Source organism: Amblyomma americanum, chromosome 9, assembly GCF_052857255.1.
Source record: "Amblyomma americanum isolate KBUSLIRL-KWMA chromosome 9, ASM5285725v1, whole genome shotgun sequence".
Lineage (NCBI taxonomy): Eukaryota > Metazoa > Arthropoda > Arachnida > Ixodida > Ixodidae > Amblyomma > Amblyomma americanum.
In genome coordinates, this window is record NC_135505.1 from 104,922,758 (window position 1) to 104,944,666 (window position 21,909).

The window sequence follows — 21,909 nt, forward strand, 5'->3', positions numbered from 1 at the left end:
TCTAACTAAAAAGGTTGCATAATGCCTGATTTGTTCTGGACCCAAAACCTAACCAGATCTTCACCTCATCTAACACATGCGGAGTAACGCTTTCGTCATAACTGCTGCTATTGTGCAGTGAATCCTGTTACAGAGCGGAGCGGTAACAGCTGCGCAATAGATATCAATGTGTAACATGCATCAACGATCTTGCCACATTCTCTTGGCTCGAATCTTCAACTTAAGTGAAAACAAAACATCAGCACCGCGTTCGCCTAAGCCTGCCACCCTTATACCGGTTCTAAGATATTCGTTGCGACTACGAATTATCTTGTACGATGTTTCCGCTGCATCCGCTGTCGCTCCATTTCTCTCCACAAAAAGTATACACATACATTTGCAGGACAGTATTATGGGTAAAAGCGTTGCATTCTGTGTCGTGCACCACTTAAAATTCCAGTCGCATGTGTACATGTACTCTCCCCTCTATCCCCGTTTCCATTACTACTAAGAACGCACACGTGCACGGGGGTAGGAGCGATGTGCTACAACAGCGGAAACGCACGTGCCTTCGTTAAAGCCAGGTGCTGTTCTCTTCGCACGGCACGCCCACCCCTCACGGGGCGAGAGAAGAGCGTCGTGACTCACGAGGGGCTGGGTCGTCCGCAGAACGCTCTTCCCGACTGATGGACCTCGTGAGGTCAAGGGAGAGCGCGACGGTGAAGTCACAAGGGAGACGAACGCCCTCTATCGCAGCGAAGAATAGAATAATACTCGGGTGACGAGGAAGAAAAAAATAAGCTAAACCCCTTGGCCTTTATCGTGTCCAACTTTATTTTTCGCTGTAGGAAGCCACCATGCCTCAACAATAAGAGCAAGTTCAAATCTCGCTGTAGAGGAAGAATGCGTAGGATATCTCAAAAGTTTGAGAACTTGCACGCCTCCTAAAGGACCTGGCCTGCCATGTTTTCTAAGGCAAGCGGTTGGCTTATTTATCCTATGAGGGTGATCCTCGCGGTGTATTTGATCACTAACATGTAAACATAATGAAGGCGCGATCAACGTAGCTGTGTACCGAAAAAATTGAAATCCCTGAAAAAAAGAAAGACAAAAGCAAATCGCTAAGATATAAGAGAGCAGCGCTAAATTCTATTAAAAACTTAGCACTCCAAAATTTTTTTCATCATGAAAAATTCTAATGCACAGTGTTACAGAACAAATTATTAACCCTTCAAGTTATGCTCAGTACGTGTTTGTTCTTGAATTAGAATGTAACTATTTGAAAGTGTTTAAAACATGCAAAAGCACTGCCAAGGGCGTGTCATCAGGCACCTTTAGAGAGAGGGAGAGAGAAAGTTCAGATGCGAAACATTAGACTACTCCGGTTGGCTACCTTTGGCTAGGAGAAACCGAAAAGTGAAATATAGGAGGGAACGAGTGGACAGAGGTGACCTGATTAGGAATTAGGAACACGTGTGCGACAACGCCATAGCCTACTGCACGAGCAAGACACCCTAAGGGATGAAAACAATGCCGCCAAGCACACAGGACTGACAACAATTGTGCCTCCACCACATGAAAGCCTCCGTCTCAACCAGAGATTGAACATCAAGACGGTCGACGTAGTGCACAGCAGAAAGACTGTTTCTAAAACCTAAATAAAGATCCTGAACAAAGCACACGTTCTAATGTCATCAAACCGACTGGTATCGCAGATGGAGCTGTCGACCATATAGATGAGAAACGAGTGCCGATGACGAAACAGTTGCACAAACCTTAAATGATTGCTACAATCTCCAGTCTATGGCTGCATCGGGAGCGCTATACTTGAATCATCAGAGAAATAAATGCGATTTCCAGACGAATAATATGGATAAGCGCTTGACATTTAAAAATTCGATGTAAATGTGTCGTACCTCCTCAGAGACGGGCTGTTATAGCGTTGCGCTGTCCTCTCGTCCCATATTTGATGACGTGTACTGATGATGTGGATGTGTTGGCTGCTGAACATTTATTGTTAGAAAATGGGCAGGAAGGAAGTATGGTAGGGTAAATGGTGCATGTTAGTTTTAATGTAATATTTTATAAACGGTTAAAGATATTCGCATCACATTCCGCGTGCTCACAAAAGATGCCCCTGGATACACTATGAGACACTTTGTGTCTAGATGGCACACCTTTTCTGTGGCCTACTTCCAAATTTTCAGGTGTGTTTAAAAATTCAGTGTACCTTTTCTCTGCAACCATACAGAGAAATCTGTTGATATTAGGCAGTTTTATTCTAAATACCCACAGGTTAAATCTGAACTAAAGAGATTTCAGATCTTCTCCGGAGTTTGTGCAAAAAAAATAATATCACTGCGTGCACGGAGCTACAGAGGGTGTACCTTGAATTTTAAATTTTTCCATTGTTATCATTCTTACCATCAGTAATTTTTTTAGTTCAGATTATTTACGACTAGTTTTAGCATATGTGTGCAAAGTTTCATTGGAATCGGATGAGCACTTTATGAGAAAAGGTACATTGAATCTGAACAATTCATAAAAAACGCAATTTGAGAAAAATGAAGTTTTATATTCTCATACTGCCTATGGATGCTCAAAATGCCCCAGGAGAATACATGTCACTGCTGACATTCTTGGATGTGTCTCCAAAACCCCTCTTAATGTTTCTTTTCATCCGTCGCCTTTCCTTGCTCTCGGCAGAACCATAGAATTCTGCCCCGTTAATACGCTCTTTGTCCATCCTGTCGAGGGTAACATTACAAAACACACCTGGAACAATTGCAAGGGCCTCCAGAACAGCTTTACGCGCAGAATTACCGTCATTGTAGTAGGCTACAGCATCGTTAGTTGCTGTCTTCAATGCTTCAGAACTGACAAATGTCGTCTTAGGGCAGCGGCACCAGATGAGTTGGTTGAGCGACTCATTGGTGTTCTGTGTTCAAGACATTTGCTTAGAAGACCTGGATCTGACAAAGCCTTCAACACCGGCTTGATGACGTCCATCACGGCCTCAGGAATGCCGCTTTTGTATGAGTAGGTCTCAAGGTTTCCCTCAAAAAGGCTGCGGTTATACCCACACCGTGAAGATGGCCCCTTCGGGCAGAGTCCGTGACTGGGCTTGGTATCTGTGGATAACATATGAAAGTATATCGCCCATACAGCTCGTCTCATATTATCCAAACTGTCTGTATTTCCCCGAATAGCTTTGCCATAGTAAACCTGAAGGGAGTCGATGTCCTTTTCTGTGAGGCGTCCTTTCCCGGAAAGTGGCAGACCATCGGCAAGCTTTTTTCTCTTCTCATTCTTCTTGATGTTCCCGAGCCTGGTGCCCATTCGCTTCTGGACATGTCCTACACATTCATGTTTTTCTATAGCCTTCTCGTAGGGCTGGGAGTCTCTGACAGAAATGTACGCCTTGTTGTCTCCATCGCCAATGTAACTTGTGTACATTAGTTGGTGCTTTTCAACAGATCGTCCAAAGATTTCTACAGCTCCAGCAGATTCCATTCCACCTGATGGCCCATCGTAGGTAACTCTACATTCGCTCAAGTTGTCATCTGAGTGAAGGTTGGGGGCACATATGTTGCAAAACTTGGATTCTACTTCAAAGTCCAGCACTTTACCTGTGTCGGCCGATATTGCAGCTACGACGCCATGTAGTGAAGAATAACCCCGCTTCATCCATGTCCCATCCACTGTGACCGCAGTTTCCAGCTCTCCAGGGGAGGCGGAGGCCTCTTTCTTCAGTTCTTCGGCAGCTTTTGCCATACTATTGTTCACAGTGGTCGTGGATGCGTCAAGAAGCCTGGCGTTGTACGACGCAAACTTTGTTGGCGGTGGCGGTGGATTGAGCACACATGATGCGACCAGATGCCAGTCCTTTTCCGCAGGTACGAAGAGCATAAAGGAACCTTTGGTTCACTTCAAAGACGTTGCCAGCAGTGCGCCTGGATGTCTCGAGTACATTCAGGGCATCGCACTCGCTGCAGGTTGCATTTATGAAGGATGCCAAACCGCTCCGCCTCTCAATAGTTTCTTCCAAAACGATATGTCCCTTGTTACACTTTTTGCACACAGCAACATCTCGCAAGAAGCTTCGGAGAAGAGCGATGTTGACCAGACGGTATCCAGTTGTGCTTGCGCCGCCTACATCGAACGATTCACCGCCGATTCTCTCACCAAGTTACGACAGGCTTGCGCTTCGTCGTGCTGGATTCTCATTGCCCTTCTTGCTCGTGAACCGATTTCCTTTGAAAGTTCTCTTTCTGGACCATTTGATGGACGATCGGGCCATCGTCTGCGCAAGTAATAGGTTTGAAAATCCAAACAGAGGCGCCAACAACCGTAATGGCGGGAAGAAAACAAAGACGCATGAAAAGACGACACACGCTACAAGAGCGCCACTAGCGACACATCTGCTATATCATAAATATTTTCAACAGCATATGATCTTTTAATATATACTATTTACTTGCCACACACACACACACACACACACACACACACACACACACACACACACACACACACACACACACACACACACACACACACACACACACACACACACACACACACACACACACACACACACACACACACACACACACACACACACACACACACACACACACACAAACACACACACAAGCGAAAAAAACCGCGCGAAAAGGAAGAAAACCGCGAAAGACAACGATAAACAAACCGGCCTTCGACGACCGCCCGCCATTTTTAAACGCCAGAGCGCGCGGCACACTTCGGCGCGACATTTAAACCGCTTTGAGCGGGTGCTCGAGGTCGCGCTTCCGCAGGTTCGTTCCTTAAGAGTGCGGTAGATTTTTCTGTGCCAAAATTGAAAAATCAATTTTTTGCGGGGTTTACCCTACCATATCCCCTTAAGTGAAAGAACAGAAAATGAACGTGGTACTTGGAGCAGATCACACAGGCTATCTTTCTCACCTACAGGAGGAAGTGACTACGGTGCGGGCCCATAATCTACACCTCGTTGACGACGGGGCACGGCAGGTCAATGTTCGGTGCATGCTGTGATCTGGACAGGAATGGCGAGAACATACCCAACAATTCTAGACAAAAACATTTTTCAACGAGAAAGAGTTTATGAACGCATTTCTATTTCATATATTGTAATATTTCACTAAAACAATCAACACATCTGTAGATCTCCCCTCGGGAGGCTTGCATTTTTGCCATCGTCAGAAGCGTTCCCCATTCATTTTCTATGGCGATATTAACTGCGCGATGCGAGCGATAGAAAAACTTTGTAAAGATTTTGCTACACATCAGACGAATAGACCATTACCTTCAATATCTTCATAACAGTACCTTAAAATATTAGTATTCAAAATTTTTGTACAACAATGCAACACACGGCATTCAGCACATCCAGAGAAGGTATGTCCATGCTCGGTGCGTCTGATGTGTCCCGTCCATCACGTTCAACCAAATGCGCACGGTTGCCGTTTGCGTGTTGTGTTATGTTGTGCTCTGTTATGTTGTGTTGGGTTTTATGGCACATAGGCGGCTAAGGCCATCATGCGCCGAGCGCGAGGTATAGAAAATTGTCTTGTGCCGGATTTTATATGAAAAAAAATTGAAACGGTGGTGTAAAGGACCTAAATGTTATTTCATACCACCTAGTGAAGGCAAAGGGCCGAATTTTTTTGTTTAATGGCCAATGGTAAAAGCTTTAAAGAAGGTGAGGTAACCTCAGCGGCCATCCTTTGCAGAGGAAGGATGTCGAGGCCCCCAACCAATGAAATAGACACCTCAGCCTTCTTATGAATGAGAAAGTGGCTGAGGTGTATCAAAGAAAAGTGAGGCATTCACAGTTCGTTATGACAACCAACCTCTCGTAAAAAGTTAAAAAACGTAAGTAATGTCAACAATTGCATTATCACTTAAGAGTAGCGCTGGGTGAAATGGAATGCATTAATTATAAAATTCACTACAGTACTTCTTTCTTAGTTTTTCTAGGTTTAAACACGCAAATAAGATATGGTTTAGTGTGAGCTCGTCTTCGCATCTTTCACAAACAGGTTTGTCTTCTTTTGTAAGTAAGTAGTTTCGTGTCAGGTGTGTGTGTCCTATGCAAAGGCGACATAAGATTACTTCAGCGAAACGTTCCTTGTGTCTGCGTGACTTCCGTTCCCCCCAGGCGGGCTTTGTTAAGTGTAGTTTGTTGTTAAGTTCATTAACCCACTCTTTCTGCCATTTGTTCTTTAATTTGTTATGTATCAACTTCACGCAGTCTTTAAAATGTATGTTAACATTTTTTATTTCCCATTTTGAGCTCTTACTGCTGCTAAGTCTGCTCTCTAGTTACCCTCTATGCCGACATGGTTCGGGACCCAACAGAACCTTATCATATGTCATTTTCTGTGTTGTGTATGATGCTGCCTACTGGGAGTTCAACTGCATTTCTTTACTGCAACGCTGTGAGTAGGCTCAGGGAATCTCTGTATATTATGCTGTTTTCGATGTTCTCATGTACTATTTTGTCCACAGCCATACATACTGCATAACATTCGGCAGTAAAGAATTATACATAACCTGGCAATCTTACTATTTTTTCACATTTCCCCTGTACTGTGGCACTTCCAACCTACATCGCTGTTTTCGAGCCGTCTATGTAAAACTCCATGTAGCTTGAATATTTCTCTTTCAAATCCAACTATTCCTGTAGTAGGCGTTCATATGGTGTTTTGTTTTTTTACGAAACTGTGTTAGCGTCAAGTCGCACGCAGCGGGAAGGCAGTACCATGGCGGCAATGGATCGTGTCCCGGGGCAGTTTTAGGTAGAGCATCTAATATTCCGAGTTCATGACATGCATCTTCAAAGCGTATTAACAAAGGTTTGATTGATTGTGGTTCATTATTGAACAGTCTTCTAGATGTGCACTTGGTAACTGTGGAGTAACAAAGGTGTTTTGGTAAGGATCTTATTTTCAGTACATATGCAAAGGTAAGCATAGTTCTCCTGTTTGCAAAAGATAGTTCATTTGGTTTGGTTTGATTTATGGGGGTTTAACGTCTCAAAGCGACTCAGGCTATGAGAGACGCCGTAGTGAAGGGCTCCGGGAATTTCGATCACCTGGGGTTCTTTAACGTGCACTGACATCGCACAGTACACGGGCCTCTAGAATTTCGCCTCCATCGAAATTCGACCGCCGCGGTCGGGATCGATCCCGCGTCTTTCGGGCCAGCAGCCGAGCGCCATAACCACTCAGCCACCGCGGCGGCTGGATGGTTCATTTGTTTCTACATATAGACTGTTTGTGGGAGGTGTTCTGTATGCACCAGTTGATAGACGGAGGCCCAGGTTTTGTACAGGATCCAGTTTTTTGAGGTATGATGGTCTTGCAGACCCATACTCAATGCATCCAATTTCCAATGTGGACCATACTACGGAGCGGTAGATCTGTAAAAGGCATAACCTATCGGACCCCCAGTGTTTCCTTGAGAGTATCTTCAGTGTATTTAGAGATCGAAAAGCTTTCTTTTTGAGAGTGTTTATATGGGGTAGGAATGTGAGCTTTCTGTCAAAAGTTATGCCGAGGAATTTATGCTCTTCTTTTACTTGTAGAACACTTTCATTCAAGTGCAGGGTGGGACCAATCTGCACGCCTCTTTTCAGTGAGAAAAGGACGGCAATTGTTTTTTTGTGGAGAGAACTTAAATCCATTTTGGTCTGCTCAAGTCGCTAGTTTGTTCAGTGTAAGCTGTATGTCTTTCGCATGTTGATAAGCTGGAAGATGTGCATGAAATTTGAAGGTCGTCAACATATACGGAATACATGATGGACTTTGGAATTATTTGCGATATTGGCTTCATCTTTACAATAAAGGGTGTGGAACTTAGAGTACACCCTTGCGATACGCCATTTTCTTGGATGAATTTTTTCGAAAGCGTGTAGCTTAGACGTACACGAAATTAACGATCCAAAGAAAGTCTTTTAACCAGTTCAACATCCTGCCACGGATACCTATAGATCCGCGAGGTCACGAAGAATCCCAAACCTCCAGGTGGTATCATAAGCTTTTTCCAAGTCAAAAAATACTGCCAGACAGTACTGTTTGTGTATGAAGGCTTCACGAACTGTGTTTTCAAGACGGACGAGATGGTCATTTTTACAGCACGCTTTTTAAAATACACATTGGTGGATGTCAAGAAGTTTGCGCGATTCAAGGATGAACATTAACCTAATATTTAGCACACTTTCAAAACTTTTAGCAGACAACTCGTAAGTGCTATTGGCCTGTAACTTCCAGCCGAAGTTGGCGGTTTTCCAGATTTCAGGAATGGCACAACCACAACCTTTTTCCACGCCTCTGACATTTTTCAAGACTGCCATATTTTATTGAAGAATTTCAGAAGAGCCTCTACGGCGTCTTCAAAGAGGTGAGCAAGCATTTCATAATGGATTTCATCTGGGCCTGTTTCTGTCTGTTTGCCCGCCGACAGTACTGTGCGGATTTCTTGTAGTGTAATTATTTATTGTGATGTCTATTTGCACTGGCACTTGTCGGCCGTCGTTGTTTTTCAGTTGTGTTCTTGTACTTTATAAATGATTGTGTGAAATGTGAGGAACTAGAAACGGTGGCGAGGCGTTCCCCTAGTTTGTCGGCCTGTTCGCTAATGCTTGTTTGTGTATCCGGAGCTGTTAGGAAAGGAATTGTGAAAGGAGTAAAGCTGCCATTAGGTTTGCGGGCTTGTTCCAACATTTATTTTGATGTAACTGAACTATTTATGGACGACACATAGTCTTTCCATGAAGTTTTTTTCAGCATTGCGACGGATGTACCGTGCTTTTGCTCTCGTTTTTTTATAATTTATCAGGTAGTCGTGTGTGGTGTATCTTCGGAATGTCCCAGACTTTGTTTTGTTTCTTTTTTGCGTCTCTGCATTCTTGTGTGAACCAGAGCTTGTTATTTTGTCGTACCACTCCTGACGATTGAGGAATGACTAGCTGTGCTGCCGCAATGATACATGTTGCAAAAATTTCATTTGGTTCGTCAACGCTAAGTTTATAAGAAAATATTTTCTCCAGGCTGGCTTTTTCTTGAAATAGTGGCCAGTCAGCTAAGTGCGGCTTCGAACGGCTTGGTTTAGTTGAAATGTTGATGGTGGTGATGAAAAGTTAATTACTACGGGAAAGTGATCACTTCCATACGGGTTATCAAGAACCTTCAACTTCAAATCGATAAAAACGGATGGAGAGCTAAAAGACAAATCTATACAACTCATCTTACCTGAGGATGATGAGCAAATATGTGGGTTTGCCTCTATTGAGCAAGCAGTCGTCGTTGCACAGAATAAAATCTTCTAAAACCTGACCTCTAGTGTCTGTATGTTCCCCCAAAAGGAAAACTGCCGAAAACTTACTGAATCAGGTTCAGTGGTCGTTTCTTTCACTGTTTAGGGTTATTGAGAACACTGAACCCAATAGGCACTTGCCCGGGAATCAAAGTTTGTTCTTTAAATCGGAAACATAGTAAAATCGGGTTTCGTTACACCGAGTGTTAACTGTACATACGCGGAGCTTCTCCCATGCAGAACATGGCCAACAGCGACAGGAAAGCGGATTAATGTTGCATGGTGAAAGGCACTCCTTGGCATCACATCAATGCTTCACCTCCGCCTTGATTTCTTTGATTCCCTTGTTATTACGTCTATTTATGCACTATCGGCAAAAAATTGCGCCAGTGAATTTATGAGCGCCACACCACATCGCAGCACCTGTGTTAGCTCAACTTCTAAAAGATCCTTTAAAATGGCCGTTGAGATAAAGGAGTGCCATTAGCGGAGAGCATGAATTCGTGGTATGCGTTGCGATGTCCAACGTCGAAGCGCCGTAAAACCAGCCAAACTGCCATTAAACGCGCGATTAGGATTAGCGGCGCAATTTTCATCACCTCAGGAGGTCTTCTGTGCTGCCTTTGCTGTAGTAATGGACAAAACGCGTGCTTGAAATACTTAAGTTACCGTGGAGGCACAGCTGACTAAATCAGCAGGCGCTAATGCGTCCGCTTCCATAGGCTGTTTTAGCTTGCATGCCCCCCCCCCCCCCCCCCCCCACCCAGAACAAACTACAGTGAAAACACATGTCACGTTTAAGGACAGCAGACAAGGGGCGGGCGTGTCCAGCTAACTCACAAGGAACGAACCTTCTACTCTGGTCACGGAGGCGAGAAGGCTGGTTTGTCGGGCAACGAGGCAGGAGCTTCCCTCCCAGCAAACTCGCTTAGGCGTCCAAGGACGTTTCACATTCGGGTCCTTAATTGAATCGTATGGGTCAAACACTAACGAGCGGGCGCCGTGAGAATTTCCTCCATGTGAATCCATGCCTCCAAGCACGGTATGGTATGGTATGGTATGGTATGGTATGGTATGGTATGGTATGGTATGGTATGGTATGGTTACGGTCCGATCTGATATAGTATGATGTGGCACGGTATATATGGTATGATATACGGGGTTCAATTAGCAAAGCTGCACAATGGTCGTGAAAGAAGCCGTCGTGGAGGGCTTTGGATTAATTGCGACCACCTTGCGATTTCAACGCGCACCTACATTGCACAACAGCCGCCACGGAGGCTGAGTGGTTATGGCGCTCGGCTGCTGGCCCGAAAGACGCGGGTTCGATCCCGGCCGCGGCGGTCGAATTTCGATGGAGGCGAAATTCTAGAGGCCCGTGCACTCTGCGATGTCAGTGCACGTTAAAGAACCCCAGGCGGTCGAAATTTCCGGAGCCCTTCACTAGGGCGCCTCACATAGCCTGAGTCGCTTTGGGACGTTAAACTGCCATAAACCCAACATTGCACAACATATAGGCGTTTTAGAGCGCAGCTCTCAAGTGATCGTCACAAACTTTCGCGGCGGAACCCTAGCCATGTTGTAACCTGAGGGTGGTTCCGTGGCAACGGTGGCCGCAGGGGACGCTATATAAAACGCGGCGCAAAAGCGCGGCACAACAGACCTGGCCAATTCTTTTTTTTTTTAACCGATATTTCGGTTCGAAGTTCAGTTCGGTTCTGGTTCTGGAAACACAAAGCCTGAGTTTGCAAATTTTCGGCTAAATTTAAAAATTGGCGCGGCGAAATCAGGGGCGTCGTATTAGTCGGAGTCGATGTCTGCGCACGCCTCCCTTCCTCCCCACTCCCCCTTGCCCATCGTCCCTTACCCGCATGACTCCCCCAATGAGAGGCTACTTACTGCACATGACTGCTAAACGTTCTCCGCAAAAAGTAATTATCTGGACCTTACACCTGCGCTAGTGCGTGTGTAGGGGCATAAACAGCACCACACATTCATACCCCTGCCCAGAGTTAATCAGCGCTCCAACTGGCGTCAGCACTTCGTACTAAGCCAGGTGTCACTAAAAATCGCATAACCGCAAGGCTAAACGTACAGAGGCGCTTTTACGAGCAATAGCTTTATTTTTTCTCTTATTTTCTCGTCGCGGTTGTAATTGTGCCGGTTGGGCTTCGGTAACTGGCTCCAGCGCCTCCACTTTAAGACACGTGTACTTCTGCTGCACTTGCTTAATGGTCTCTTGTAGCGATGCCACTGAAGAACATAATTAAAACTCCACCACACGTACAGAGTGCTCAGAGAATAGGTTATACATAATTAGTAGATTTGTGCTTCATGCTTCAAAGTGCGGAATTCCATCAGAGCAGCTCGGAATAATTGAAGCCGTGCTTAAATATGCGCATATAAGTAAAGAATAAAAAACAAAAATAAAATGAAAGTTGCAGCTACCGTCACTCGCTTCTAATTGGAGATGATGTAGTACTTTGCTAGTGGCGCTGGCAGATTTTTCTATGCCAACAGCTGCTTTGCCGCTGTCTTGATGTATAAGGCATGACAAATGTCATACCGAAGTTCCGTGCAGTGCTACAAGGGCTCGGTGGAGGAATAAATGTGTATCGGTATTTATTGCCAAAATAAATCTCAGCACGGTGTTACCGCGTTCCTGTGTTTGTGGTGCTTACAGTGTGCAATCAGGAACTGCCTTTGAGATCAGTCTTGAGGACCGTAAAAACAGCAGGGACAGTAACCAGTACGAAAGCACCCATTTCACCGACCGCACAGATCAGCCTTTGTGGTGTAATTCGCAGAAAATAAATATTTTGCACTGCGAAGAACTTTCTGACAAATACGATAGTGTCAACACATGCACTCACAGAACGAGAAATAATTTGCGAGACATAAGCGATTGTGTCTCGTCAATCTTCTCTCGTTCTGTGGATGCATGTGTTAGCGCTCTTATGTTTCATAGATGCAGTTATATTTCTTACACTCAGAAAGCACCATCCCACCCAGAAAGAAATTTTAAAGAATAACTTTACTATAATTATTTCTGAGCTGTGTTGGACATAAAACACACAATAGTTCCATTAACACTATCAAAGTGATTCTTATTTTCCTCATCTTGACCAGTAATTTCACGACTATAGTTCTTTCGTTACTCTTCACTCTAAACACCAATCCGCCTATGTGGAGTAAGAAGGGTGTAAGCTGTCCTCTAGTGCGCACCATTCTATAAAAGGATGTGCGCTATAGGACCACTTACTGCCTTTTTACTCTGTTCTGCTTAGAGTGTTGGTAACTTGACCTGAACTTGAATTTTATTCGCAAATATTCCTCTCCACCGTACATCTAATAAAGGATTACTTGGAGCTCATTCATGTGGCGGAGGGCAGCAGATTCATCCCAAGATGCACTGGTCTATAATTCCTTTTTGTCCTCGTGCTATATACAAACGTCGCTTTATGCCGCACGCTTGGCGACTATGGCCATCGTGCCGTAGGAAGATTTTACACGCGCTTGTATCTAAAGACATGCCGACCACAAGTTATGCTGAGAGCGGAGCGGCATGCACGACAGAAACGTCAGACGCATTCGGAGAGGAGTGATTGATTCCGTGTCCTCCTTTACAAAACGCTATGGGAGAAATGGTAATGTATTTCCGCTCTACAAAATTACGCACTGCCGTTGCTGCTTCTGAAAAATCTCAAGAAACGCTTTTTTTTTCAAGAGCCACGTTTCTCTGCGAAACGAGTGTTGACGTCGAAAGCACTTAGTGGAAGTGACGCCACGTCGACAGCTGTCTGCGGAAGGTTTATATACCGGCAGAAGAGCAATCGAGGAGTTCCTCTTCTTGAGTGCTATCAAACACTGGCCGCGAACAAAGGGAACAGAGATGTCCAAGCCCGGCTTGCTTACTATTTGGTTGTTGCTCTTCGCGACATGGACAGAGTTAAACGCCCAAGACGCAAAGGCACCTTCGAAAGCTGGCGGATCTCCTGATTCGGATAAAAGCCAGCCTAGTTCGCCGCAAGGAGCCGCTTCAAAGGCTCGGGAGAATGAGACGCCATCGCCTGGAACCCCAACTCCGGACGGTGGTAGCCAGGAATTGACTCCTTACGAAGATGACCCCAAACACCGGGAGCGACAGCATATGGAAGACGTGAGTCTCGTATTGCAAAACAAGGCATTCTAGTCAGATACAACTCAAGGACCAAGCGGCTTTTCGCCTTCAAAGTACAACCTTCCAGCCAATGGTGTCGGCCGATTATCATTACCCTGCTAACGCGACAATGCGGGGAGTGGTTGATTAAAGGGGATGGTCCCTTCCTTCCATAGTCAAGCATAGCCTCCTGCCTGCATTGTCAAGCCGCTCTCGGCATCATCACGCTAGCAGGCTCGCGAGAATCGGCGGGCACCACTGGATAGAGGGCGGGGGGAGAGAGGGGGGGGGTCTTTTGTCGGGGAAAAGCCGCTTCGTTCTTGAGTTGTATCCGACTATATTAAATTTTCTGTTGACTATCTCTGAAACATGACTCTAGCGAATTCGGCATTGAATAGACCATCTAATTCTCTTGCTTCACGGGCACACTGCTTAAAGAGTGTTTTTTTGTGGTACCAATATAACTATGTTATACTACTCGGCCAGTAGCACACAGGCGTTTAAAACTGGGACCCATTAAAACACTAGTCCTGTAGTTGACCACGTTGCAGCTTTATGCAGCCAATCAGGTGCTCCTGCATCACGACCACGGCGTTAGCGGTTAAGATGTTCACGTTTGTGATCCTGTTGCAAGGCTTTTCTTTCTTTTTATACGGCGCGCTGCTCGGCGAAGCATGATACGGCTGTTTGCTTTTAATTGATTATCTCGTAGGACACGAAACAACGTTTACGTGGCTGCCTATATAGTTACGCTATAATAAGATAGTGTTGGTTAAGATTCCAAGGCATGCTACTTTCCTTCATTGCACATGCATACTGAGCCGCAGTTCACAGTACGAGACAATGCATTCAAGCGTAGTACGTTTGCCTGAGAGCAGCTCTTCAATTATTTGTGCTGCTTTATTTCCTTCCTTATTTCATTCCTTCTTCCCTGATTCCTTCCTACAATTTTCTTACCCATTCGTTTACTTATTTCCCTATTCCATTTTCTTATATTTCCAATTTACTTCCGCGTCCGTTTCCAAATTTACCCTTCTTCTCTTCTCTCCTGCCTTCTTTCTTACAAACTTCCCTCTTCATTCTATTGCCCATTTCATTTTTCAACGCCTTCCTTCTTCCTTTCTGTGATGCCTTACCGTCTTTTGCAATTTCCTTACTCATTCCTTTCCCACTTTCCCTTTCTTCCTGCTCTATTTCCCTCCGCAATTCGCGAATTCGTTTTCATTTCGTACTCCATTCCCTCTTCCTTTACCTATTTGCTTCCTTTCATCCTTCCTACGTTGCTTCTTTTCTTGCCTTATTCATATCGTTTAATAGTGTATTCGACTGCGAAAGACAAGACGAGCTTATTGACAGCGTTTATTCTATACTTGTCAGCTGTCTGCCCACTTCTTGAATAAACAACACGTTCTAATGCATTCAAACAGATTTGATTAGTTCGAAAGTTGTGGGCTGACTTCCAGCATGCCTCGTTGTCTTACACACCGTGCCTCTCTCTCTCAAACAGTTCATGAATATTGAGGAAAGGATATACGTGATCAAGCGCGACTTCAACTTAGGGCGAGGCGAAACGTGTGAGTCTGCTCAGAGAGAACGGAAAATCAACGACAAAGACTACTGGTACACCTTACGCGCACGCCAGTACAAGATTGTCAACGACTTGTAAGTGATGACTTTCAATTCTACTCCTTCTTTGCTTTTATTTCTTCCGCGCTTATTGTCACAGAAGCGGCTTCGGCAGCAGACATACTCCCCGACAACTTTTTTGGCAGTGGAGCGAAAGCTAGGGAGCCGATTCACAGCCTCTCTTCTTCCAAAACAACTGAGTCTAGTCCAGGCGTGCAGTTATTGCTTTATTCATAAAACATGGCATATAGTTAATATTCGTTATATAAGGATATTTCTAACAGAGCTCCGAAGATTGAACGTTGAAAGTCAAAGTAAAAACAGTCTTCTTGATTACGACAAATTTGCTAGCACGTCTAGTTACAAGAAGCTTCAAAAGATGGCGCCAAGTGCTCCTGCAAAGGAAGGAAGTTACCGCGGGGAGAGCAACACGTCAGGCGGCCGGGCTATAGCACCTAGAAAATACTATAGCCAGGCTGACCGCCGTACAGCCGAACTCTTTGGCAAAATCACACAGTTACGGACGGTCCGCCCTTCTAGCATTCCTTTCACTGCCAGGCAAAGTTGTTGACGAGTAGAGTACGTGACATACATCGCAAGCCTCCCAGGTCGTGCTCTGCGTTTTTTATGTATTGAAACGATGTTAGAATGAAATCGTGGATGACAAGATAACGAGAAGGCAATCAGCGGAGTCAGGGAAACCAATGATCTGACGAGCTAAGTACATTTTCAGCAACAACATGGCGGAAACGAGGCCAGAACGCGAATATTTGCTTGACATTACACCATCCAGAAATGCATTCAACTGGAATTGCGGTTGCCTAAGATAGGCGATGGTCCATGATCGGCGAAATAAAACAGAACAAAGGGGTTTATGCAGCAGGCTGACCAAAGTGGGACCGAAGGTATTAACCTCGACGGAAAGACCTACAGGCTAGCTCGGATCCTGCTTGAAGGGGGAGGGGGGTATGAACATATTGCTAAGTTTTTGCAATTGGTTTGGTTTAACTCTTATATATGCTTGGTGGGACCTGCGAAACATTACTGTCAAAACGTGTAGAAAATGTGCAGAAAAAGTTGTCTCGCATACTTCTGGAAGTTACGGGGCATCGACGACAGCCTGAAGGAACGCTATCGCTATACAGGCAGCGCAAACGTATCGGTACGGCTGTACTTATGCAACGCCTCCTTTCTTCCTCGTGCAGGATAGCAGTGAGAGTCATCTTCACCATCAGCAAGACTGGGGTTCACAAGGAGTACAACGCTGTCAGGTACCAGCACGGCCTAGGTAACACTGCTTTAAATAAATAAATAAATAAATAAATAAATAAATAAATAAATAAATAAATAAATAAATAAATAAATAAATCAGTAGGTCGGTCGGGCGGTAAGCCAGTCAACCAGTCATTCAAATGTTTTTTTGTTCCTCTTAAGAAAAATTCGTACTCCGTAGCTAGATGTTTTGTACTTCCAGCGCATCTCACCGAAATCGTACCCGAGTAATCGATCCCATACATATATGCATTTAGCGGCGAGAAAGGGGCTGGCCGGATGCTGAGCCAGGTTGCTTGCAGCAGCCGACTGTGAATCTCGAATTCCTATATTGAACGCAATGATCACAGCCATCTGCACTGCAGATAAGTTGCAAGAAGGGCAGGACGATCAGAGAATGCGGGGAAGTTAGCCAGGAAATGGCTACGGTTCACTACGCTTCACGAAGAGAAGGAAAGTAGGGGACACAAAAGTGATACAGTGCAGTCAATGAAAAACCCATATACTAATGTAATCGTTGCTGTGACATTGCGGAAATACAGGAAAGCACGGAATGGATGATACAGCTTCATCTGCCCCTGAGGACCACCTTCAAATCATCATTATCACCATCATCATCATCCTGAATACGCCCTATGCCGGGAAAAGTCTATTCCCACAAATCCATCCCTAACTTCCAAGTTAGGGTTAGGTTTAAACTATGACAAATAGCAGTGAGGTGCCCACAAATTCCCAACATTTCTGGAATCACATAACCCCTCCCTCAGGGGTGATTAAATTGGCACGAGACACTAGACATTTTTCAACATTGCCCCTGTCGCTATCACCTCCCCGTCCCCTGACGCAAACAGCAAATATTCGCTGAGGGAAGAGGTGCAGGCCACTTGTTGACGTTTTCTTTTATATGCCGAACATGACACGTGTCCCGTAAAGCCTCTTAAGCGGGTATTCGATATCCAAAATTCTGGTTCGCTCAACAGCGCCCGGAGGCGCGGCGCTAAGTTCTGCGAGCTCCGTTCCATGCACAAACGGGGCAAAAAAATAGTAAATAAATGCCGAGTCAGCATGAAAATGGTTTCAGTAAGATAAACACCAACTGCAGTGCCCTGGCAGATTAGTGTGAACTCTTCGGCCTTTGTGCCGCCTTCGAATAAGCTACCGTATTGAGCAGCGAACATAATTCACCACGAGAACTGCACGAACAGTCGTGGCATATATTCGTGCGCTCGGGAGGCAATCAGGACACACTCTAGCGGCTGACACGATTTCGAGAAAAGGGAGAGTCTGTACGTTTCAGGACCGAATTGGTTCCTTCTTCTGAGGCGAATAAATTTTAAGCAGGCAGCAGCCAACAGACATACTTCTTCGAAGGCATCGTTGGTGTTCAACCGTATAAGATATGCATGGCGATTGCAGACGTGTTGCCGCTATGTTTGGGTGCGAAAGTGTTGTTACAACCTTTGCGTGTAAGACGTGGAAAGCACTTCTCGATTAAAATGAGCTTGGAATATCAAGCCCGTGAGACAAAAAAAAAAAGAAAAGAACTTTAATATTGACTTCATTCTCTTTGCAGACCAACCTAGAAGGGAACGCAAGCTTATGTACATCAGTCCCGAGAAAACTTGCGCAATCCTCGTTGAGGACCTGGGGAAAGGCCACAAGGGCAAGTTACGTCACCGATCTATTTAGCTAAGCGCGCTAACGCGAGATATGACGCTGACCAGTGCTAACTATATTTTCCGCTGTATATTGAGCAACACGGTTAAAAAGTCTGCAGTAAACTTTTTATCACTCCTACCTTCTTTATTGACATAATTAACGCACTTTTTCTTCATGAACGAGCCGCTAATTTGGGACGGCGTCGATTTCGTAGGCACGGATTTACACTGCGGCAATTAAAATTTTATGAAATTTCACTTTAACATGTGGAGGAATGTGTATGATTATGGAACTAAATACCGTACTCTGGGGGTGTCCGGTAAGGGATTTAGGCAAAGTGTGACATTGCGAAACCGGATTTAAAACAGGCACGGGTATAAAACACAATGGAAAGTACTTTAATCTAGATGAGCTGGTGATACGGATGACCGTTAGAATTATGGAGCAAAGAAAGGGAACATGAACGCATACGCTCACTTGAAACAATTGTGAAAATTGCTGATATGTAAACCATTAAATTGTAAAAGATGGCCCAATTCCTTTTTACACGAGGAGAGTACTACTTCATATACTCACTTGTCGTGCTTATACATAATGGAGGCTTAAAAAGTAACGCGTCATATATGGTCGCGACACCTCTTCAAGAGTTGACAGACGTGCTCAGTATGACCTCATAAGACTCAGTGTTCACCGTACAGCTTACAGGGATACTGAGAATAGCTCCATGCAGGTTTTGTTCACAGTAAAACTTTATTTTATGGCCATTCCTGAGTATACTGATGTTTCTTCAGCAGCAACAGACGCATATTTATACACAGGAAAGTTTGATTTACAAATGAAAAATTAATTTTTTGCAGTCACTCGAAGAAATGCTTAGCGGGTGTGACACCCTATTTAATTTTTTGGACTTTTCAGTGAAAGTCCTCTCTTGCATGCATACCAAACAATTCTGGACAAAAGCTGCTTTGAACAGAAAAAGCTCCAGGAACGAAATATTTTGATATATTGTAGGATTTCAATACATAAATCAATATATCCGTAGATCTGCCGTGAGCAAGGTTGATTTTTTTTTGCTATTCACCTTATTGCCGTCGTCAAATACATTCCCCATTGGTTTTCATGACACTCATAACTGCTCGATGCGAGCGACGGAAAAAATTTAAAAGAAATATTCTGCTACACATTCGAAGAATGGACCATTAACTTCAATATTTCCATAAGAGTACATTACAATTTTTCAATATTCGAAGTTTTTGTCCAAGTATGTTAGACATGAAAACATGGTAATCCATCGATACAGGTACACTTGTCCTTAGAGTTCCTGCTTAAAACGTCCAGAAGCTTAATTTTTTACGAATTTTCCGCCCCCGCGGCAGGTTGTCAGCTCGTCCAGCCGGAGTCAGCCATCGACAACGGCATACCCGAGGAATGCGACAAGATATACAAAGCCAGCTGCGGAAAGAAGAGCGTCCAGGTGTACGAACCCATCTGCAGGAACCTTCCGGACGTGACCCCACGGCATAGGGAACTTTGAACTGCCAGGCGACAAGGGTATCGCTACAATGGCCAAGAGAGGTGCCATGGAGAACACGCGAACCCCCGTATCTGTGCGTACAGTCCCGGCGAAACATGGGAGCTGCAAATGTGGGCTCAGCGGCGCGTTTCAAAGCTCTGCAGAGAAATATTGCTGCCCCTCATTTTCAGTGCGGAGCGAGCGGTTGCTTCGGAGCACAGAAGGTGGACCCTCCTCTGCAGCACGTTTCCTCTGAAGTACCTTTGGCAGGGACTGTACGCACACTGCCACTACGCCAGATACCTGAGTTACTGCCTGCTCGGTGCGCTGTACAAGGAACATCGCCCTTCAAGAAGCACCAGGCAAAAACCAAATGCATAGCTGTGTGCTGAATTTATGGCTGAGGAATAACATTATAATATTAACTTATGTAACACCCTCTAACGAGGATCTTTAGGGTATTAAAGCAAGTGAACTGAAGTCGTCACGAATTACATAAAGTAATGCGTCTTATTCTCTCACTCATGACTGAAGCCGAGGCTCTTGCCTTGGATAACTAAGGGCGTCGTCTAGTGTGTTGCAACGGGCGATCCCACCACAGGACGTTTGAAATTAACAACCCCAAAACTGGTTGTAAAACCATGAATAATAACGGAAAGTAGTTTTCGTGGGGCAAATGACCCGAAATATGGCTTAAGCAGCATCGGTACCCGAAAATACATAAGGCATCGTATTTTGCTCCCCGATATTCCTAATGCGCTGGTAATTGCAGGAAATACGATTCCAGGAAAATGCTCACAATAAAACGGTGGTACCTGTTACCCGTCTTCCTGACCACAATGCGAATGGGCACACGTAATGGACGACACGCGAAATTACCGCAAGCCAAATATTGCAAACAAGTGGTAGGTAGGTGGCGTTGCCAGTTTCTTTTTTTTCTCTCTGTTACGAAATAAAAAGGCGATGCACCGCTTCGTTTTCCTGAAGACACGCACTATTCGCCGTCTATATATATTCTGCACCTAAAGGCACAAAGCCACTGCTCCACATGAGTAACTATTGGTGACTTCCAAACGCAGAGTTGGAGCACGTCTGGAGCAACGTTTCCTGCTCTTTTCGGAGCAACTGTATTCCAAACGCAGATCTGAGGCACGGATCGAGTCTTCCAATCGTAGACAGGGAGCGGTTGCCGAGCCGAGATTGCTCCGTGGAGCAGTCGGGACTGCTCCGCCGAAATCGGCGGATCCGACCGGAAGTTTGCGTGACGTTCTTATTCAGCGGCGCTAGCGGCGCCCTACATGCTCTGGCCTGCATGCTCTGGCCAGAGCGAGTGTACTCCAATCGCAATTTCAGGTCGCGCGCTCTGCGCCGGATTCAGGCGCTCTGTCACAGAGCGTGCAGACCGCTCCGGGCCTGCGATTGGAATCCACCATATGACAAACTGCTTAAAGTTTTCGACGCAAAGAAAAAGAAATTTAAACGAAGTCCGGCCTCTAGAGCTAATTTAGGAACCTCGGGACTAGCGCTTTTTTCAGAAGCCGTCAAGCATAATCCACACATTCTTTTTTATCAGCCGCTGCGGTGGTGCAGTGGTTATGGCGCTCAGCTGCTGACCCGAAAGACGCGGGTTCGATCCCGGACGGGTGGTGGTCGAATTTTGATGGAGGCGAAATGCTAGAGGCCCGTGTACTGTGCGATGTCAGTGCAAGTTAAAGAACCCCAGACGGTCGAAATTTCCGGAGCCCTTCACTACGGCGTCTCTCATAGCCCTAGCTGTTTTGGGATGTTGAACCCAATAAACGAACCAATCTTTTTAATCAATATATCCGGCAGTTAATTAATCTTCAAGTCTAATTATGACGCAATGTACAATTTTTCCTGCAATGTTGCGTGAGTTTAAGTAGCTCTTTATACGTAATTATCACGACCCCATTGGCTTCCCTCTTGCATTAGACCTTGCTTTCCGCCACGTAAACGTTCGCTCGGAGGCAGTGTCTGAAGTGAGGTAAGGGGTCAAACGTGGCGTCGAAGTTGAGATCTACTCAGAGAGAACACCACCATCAAGTAATCAAACTGTGTATTCAGTTTCGTAAGACCTTCAATGAAATGCGACGAGAAATTTCGAAGTAAATTCTTGTTGCTTCATGACAATCCCCCTCCCTCCCAGACTTCGCTTTAAGCGCAAGACGTTGTACGAAATTGCTTGCTGTAAATCGCCAGCCACAAAGCCTACTCACAGGATCTTTTACACATGGTGTTTTTCTCGGTCGCATAATGTCATTTATCCTTATAAATGTGCATACACAAGGGAACTACACAGGTAGTATTGAAGCGAGCGGTTCAATCCTACCTGTGTAGTTCC

At 45.1% G+C, this 21,909-nt stretch overlaps 2 protein-coding genes and 1 pseudogene across 8 annotated transcripts in view; 1 reads left to right on the forward strand and 2 right to left on the reverse strand.

The window, feature by feature from the left end:
* The window catches only part of inaE (inactivation no afterpotential E), a 177,346-nt gene that overhangs the window by 97,975 nt on the left and 57,462 nt on the right, over positions 1-21,909 (reverse strand). The window lies entirely within an intron of this gene.
* On the reverse strand, positions 2,433-3,844 carry LOC144103949 (uncharacterized; annotated as a pseudogene).
* LOC144103950 (uncharacterized) lies at positions 13,083-20,047 on the forward strand. The gene is made up of 5 exons (XM_077636674.1): positions 13,083-13,477; positions 14,985-15,139; positions 16,309-16,391; positions 17,949-18,038; positions 19,411-20,047. The coding sequence occupies exons 1-5, from the start codon at positions 13,211-13,213 to the stop codon at positions 19,566-19,568; spliced, it is 753 nt and encodes a 250-aa protein (XP_077492800.1). The 5' UTR covers positions 13,083-13,210; the 3' UTR covers positions 19,569-20,047.